This window comes from Mastomys coucha, unplaced genomic scaffold (genome assembly GCF_008632895.1).
Source record: "Mastomys coucha isolate ucsf_1 unplaced genomic scaffold, UCSF_Mcou_1 pScaffold21, whole genome shotgun sequence".
In the NCBI taxonomy this organism is placed as follows: domain Eukaryota; kingdom Metazoa; phylum Chordata; class Mammalia; order Rodentia; family Muridae; genus Mastomys; species Mastomys coucha.
In genome coordinates, this window is record NW_022196904.1 from 142,767,672 (window position 1) to 142,773,078 (window position 5,407).

Below are 5,407 nucleotides of genomic sequence, written 5' to 3' on the forward strand. Positions count from 1 at the left end.
AGGGTTTGCAGCCCCTTAGGACGAACAACAATATGAGCTAACTAGTACCCTCAGAGCTCCCAGGGACTCAGCCACCAACCAAGGACTATACATAGTGGGACTGATTGTTCTGGCAGCATGTGTATAGTAGAGGATTGCAAAGTCAATCATCAATGGGAGGAGAGGTCCTTGGCCCTGTGAAGATTCTGTGCCCCAGTATAGGGGAATGCCAGGGCCAACAAGTGGGAGAGGGTGGGGTGGCAAGCATGGGGAGGGGGGAGGCAACAGGGGTTTGTTCTTGTTGATTTTGTTTGTTTGTTTGTTTTTGGAGGAGAAACTGAGAAAGGAGAAATCATATGACATTAAATAAAGAAAGTATCTAATAAAAAAAGATAGTAAATGAGTGTTTTATGGGAAAAAATTTGGGAGTCAGATCTTTGAAGAAAAATACATGATAATGGCTTAGAATGAAAAATAGCAAGAAACTGCTGTTCTGGATTTGTACCTCCATTAATAAAGGAATATCATTTACGTGGTGGCATATATTAAACTCCATTTAAATCTCTGAGCAAATACCACTTGATCATGCTGAGTAATGTTGTTCATGTGCTGTCATACTCGGTGTGTTAGTATTTTGATGAAGAATTTTGAAATTACATTCTGAGAATTCTACCTGTAGTTTCCTTTTCTTGTAATACCTTTGTTTGGCTTAAGAATAATACTAGCTCCCAAAATAGCTTCTGAAGTGTATCCTTTAAATTTTTGTAAGAGTTTGAAAAAAAGATCTACTGGTTCCTTAAAGAAAAACAGAACCCGATTTGTTAACTGCAGTGCAAGAGCTGAAAACCAGCACTTAGCTGGTGGCTCTGGACACCAGGTGAATGAGAACAAAAGGCAGAAGGTCTGGATGGCATGAACTCTTTCTTAAACACTTCAGAAAGTCAAGCATAAAATTAAGAAGACTAAAAACAATAACACAACTCCATGCAGATGATATTTCAACAGTGAAATGGTGTTAACAGTATGCATCTTTCACATGATGTGACAGAACAGAACAGCACCTCCCCTTTCTCATCACCTATTCATTCATCATCCTGGCCTCAATTATATCTACAAACAGTCCACAAAATATTGGCCAATGACTATCAAAGTCATCAAGTAAAGTCACCATAAGGAAAACATAAGAAGTTTAGATGAGGAAGTCAAGAGAAGACCAAGAAGGGACAACTAAGGGTTCTAGAATGGACCCTGGGACAAAAGAAGAATATTCATGGACAATGGATGAAGTCATTGTATTGGCCTGACTAAAGCAGAAATCATTGACACAAGAGAAGGAAAGGTTGAGCTGTGGATGAATCAAAGGAAAAAATGTTGGAAGGGGGAAAACTGTCACTGAGCTTTAGTAATCAGATGGGAAGCCACAGTGACAGGAAACTTCACTTGTGAGTGAAATTCATCCACATCAGTCTGGAGGAGAGCTGTCCTCTGAGAAAAGGACCTTCATGACTTCCTGACCCCAGACATGGAGCAGGCTCAGAGGAATATCCAGTCTCACCCTGAGTGCCTCCAACAAAGTCAGATCCTAAAAATGAAAGCATTCCTTCCTGCAGTGTGGTCCACTAGATAGATGACTTTGCACAATACAGAAAGTTCTAGATCATTGGAGTCTCACTTCCTAGACTTTTCCTCAAAGCCAGGAAGCCACTAAACTCATCATCGCTCAAGAGATGTCATGAAAGTGTGATATTGACAAGAAATGTTTGTTTGAACTACATGAAAATGTCTTCAAGATGACATAACTATTGCCCTTCTACACTAAGATCTTCTCTGATGACAGACAGGAGAACAAAGTCTACCATTGACCTCTTTTTCACAGTACACAGAAATGTAGCTTCTCTGTCCTCCCCATCTTATTTCCCACAGAAGTCCTACTTACAAACAAAGCTCCTACAAATGGGTATCCAGATTTTAACAGGACTGAAAACACTGAGGTAAAATGTAGATTGGAGGGGACAGATGCCAAAATGATTCCCAGACCTAACACCATCACAGCACACATGATCTGGATTGCCTGTTGAAAGAAGGGAGATGGTGATTAAACCAGCAATGACAAGAAGGATCTCTCCACTTTTCCCATTGTGCCCATGCATTGTCATCTTCTACAACATCCCAGTGAGCACATAGACACTGTACAAGCTCTGCAGTGAGTGAGGAAAGTTCATTCTGGAGGGGGTGTGGTTCTGCTAGAACCTTGGTTCATCTTCAGTTATTTCTATCATGCTCATGACCCCTTCTGGCATCTTCTGCCTGGGGCTGAGCTTGAGTAAGTAGTTATCAAGTCTCCTGCTCCCTCTTGTGGGAAGAAGAGGCATCGGAAAGCCCTCCCATGGAGCACTAGAATGTGGAAACCTCACTCCACATCACCCAGATCCCACAGAGGACTACATAGGACTAGCGTCTATGCTCTGCTCCACAGAACCTTCAGTCCAGATGTCCAGTCTGCTGATCCCTGCCTCTACATTAAAAGGGAAATTGTATCTTCCTGACACCCCTCTTCACCTCACAGACTCACAACTGTTGTAATTTTGATTAAGCAAATTTATAAACGTTTTGTTACATGAGCTTCAAAGAAATCCAGAGAGTTGTATCTATGCCCAAGCCCAGACCATCAATTCCATTAAGTTCTGGGAGTGGGTAACATAAAGGCCCATGCAGATAGTGTTTCGTACAGACAACAATGACAAAACATCTCCATCTTTCCTCTAGCACAAAATATATATTCTTTCTCATCTCCCTATATCCAAAAGTCCCTTTAGTATGTCCTGGATGAGCACAGAGAAGCAAACCAATGCTCTTTTTGTATCATCTCTTCTCACTAAAGAGGAGAAGGATGTTCAGCACACAATGAGCACATAGAATGTAGCTACAAATGTTTTCATAAATAAAATACTTAGCAAGTACTATCCAAAAATAATTTTAAAAAAGAATTAAAACAACAAAATCTCAATGGCTGCTGGAATAAGGTCATTGAATTACAGTCCAAGTACATTGAAACAAGGGAAATACTTGCCAGTTTGTGGAAAGTCTTAGAGATGTAAGCAGCTTTCCAAGGGGGTTCCACCAGCCTACAGACCACTCTGCGATCACTCTGTCAAAACTGAAGCCTTCCCACCCCCAAATGTATCTCTGGTCCTAATACATAGAGCCTCACCCTCTGCCCTCCACCCACCCTAGCATGTTCTGAGTGGGATTTACCGCCATCACTTTGATCTCTGCCTTTAGATATTTCTTCAGGCTGTCTTGCCTCTGGTGGGAAGACTGGGGTTTGTCTGTTTGGGGAAAGCTGATTCCATTTGGTGAAATGACTGTGACGGTCTCATTGGTCACTACTTGTGGAATCATGGTGGAGCTCCCACAGCTGGAAGAGAAAATGGACTCAGCTCTTACAAAGAACTGCACACCCAGCTTCCCACTCTCAAATCTATAGGTGAGTACCTTACTGCATTCTTGAACTAGAAGACTGAAGAAAATGTAAAAACACAAACCTTGGATTCGGGAGGATTTTTTTTTTCTGTTTGAGAGAGAGTGTTGCTTTTAGACAATGAATATATACAGAACATGACAACAACTCCCTCTGATCCCAGTGTGCAGTGCCAAATGTTGACATAAAACTTGTAGAATGGAACTGTCAAAATAACTCAGCAGGCAAAGGCACTTGACTTCAAGCCTGAAGGTCTGAGTTCAATCTGCTGGACCCTCAGAGCAGGAGAGATCCATTGCAAGCTGTCTGTGACCTGCATATTTGCCTTGATACACATATACCTGCATACATATACACAAAAATACTGTAATGAAAAGACTTTCAAAGTGTAGCATTCATTTCCTAGTTGCTATCATGTTTGAGTGCACTGGCCCTTATTTTGATGAGTTTTATCCTTGTTATTTTACCAGTCTTGAGATATAATTAAAATTTGATCTTTAATTTTTTCCAATTCATGTTACAAACTAGTCAAACTACCGAGACCTATTTGTTCATTATTTGTCTCAGTATTATTTCCAGCATCTGCCCAGCATATTTTATCATATTTTAAAGCCTACACATTAATTCTATTTGTTAGTAAAGTCATAATCAAAAATGAATTTCAGAGAAATTAGCACATGATTTTATAATGGCATAGTCTTGATGCTAAATAGATATTTAAAGTTTTCATTATTACCCAGTTGCCTACACACAGTTGGATGCTGGACCCCAGCTGTCTCTGGCTCTGGTTCCTCTCCCTATTTTCCCACCTGCCAGCGGCAGCTCGTGTCTAAGTCTCCTCAGTGTGGAGAAGCAGCTGAATGTGGTGTGAGAAGTCCTGGAGTCGTAACCTGAGGTTCGAGATCAGAACTGTACCCTTATTAGGAAGGACCAAGTTGCCTATGGAATTAGTTTCTGAGCCCAGTTTGCCTCTTCCCTGTTCCACTCTCAGCCCTTAGGCTGACCAATTAGTGAATAGCCTAAAAGCCTTTGCAGGTACAAGAGCTCTGCTCTTGTTAATTACATGACCCTAGGACAATGACCACCAAGATCATGGAACTAGAAACAGCCAGGACAGATATAAACCCAATACCCCTTCCATTTGTCCATTTAGTTCTGAAGTGTCCCAATGTCTCCATTGCTTTTGTAAGCATCAGCATTTTCTTATTAATGCAGTCCCAGAAATAGAGTGCTGTACAGAGAAAATTCTCTTCAGGGTTGCCTACCTGGGCCTGTGCACCTTGTCACCCAGTCACTTCCAGCTGAGCTCTCAGGAACCCTATAAGCCTTAACTCTGGGTTCTCTCAGTCTGATCCTTGGTTCCTGCTTGTGAACTTCTAACTGTCCCCAGCCCTTCCTTCTTCTCTGCTCTCTGAACAGGAAGTGGTGCTTATAGTCTGGACATGTGATGTGCCTTTACTTCCTTTTTCATAGACTTCCAGTAACCAGGAAAATGACTAATTGGACCAGTTCTGGGAGACTTGTAGGTTACTTTTCCTTCCCATAAAATATCATTGTGCCAGCATTGACATTTTTATCACTGGATTGAATTTTGTGTCTCTCTAATTACCCTAGATCTAGAATACACATTCAGTGGCAGAGCTGAACCTGCTGAGGATATCAGAGAAGCTGATTTCTGATGCTGATCCTCTGTGTGCATTACACTTACATGTCTATTAAGTGCCAATGAATAGAGTGAACCAAGTTGTTATGAAGACTGACAAAGGAGTTCTTCCAAGCTGGTTTGCTTCTGTGAAGGATAGCATTGCCTCCAGATCCTGGCTTAATGTCAGTGGAGTTCTGCACATTCCATGTTGGCCCACAATGGTATGAGTATCATAAAACTAAGCAAAAAATTCTGTTCTTCCTAAACTCGTGAGTCATGAAATTGGGTGTGGCAGAGATGGA

At 41.4% G+C, this 5,407-nt stretch overlaps 1 protein-coding gene across 2 annotated transcripts in view; it reads right to left on the reverse strand.

Annotated features, from left to right (window-relative positions):
* The window catches only part of LOC116103594 (membrane-spanning 4-domains subfamily A member 6D-like), a 17,183-nt gene extending 12,319 nt beyond the window's left edge, over positions 1-4,864 (reverse strand). Inside the window, exons 1-3 of one of the 2 annotated variants that reach the window (XM_031389777.1) lie at positions 4,726-4,864; positions 3,235-3,397; positions 1,916-2,050 (exon numbers count right to left, since the gene is read on the reverse strand). In XM_031389777.1, coding sequence (XP_031245637.1) covers positions 1,916-2,050; positions 3,235-3,381 — 282 coding nt within the window. In that variant the 5' untranslated portion in view covers positions 3,382-3,397; positions 4,726-4,864. The remainder of the gene's footprint in view (positions 1-1,915; positions 2,051-3,234; positions 3,398-4,725) is intronic. The other variant, XM_031389778.1, reaches the window with a different exon arrangement.
* Positions 4,865-5,407: the final 543 nt, after the last annotated feature.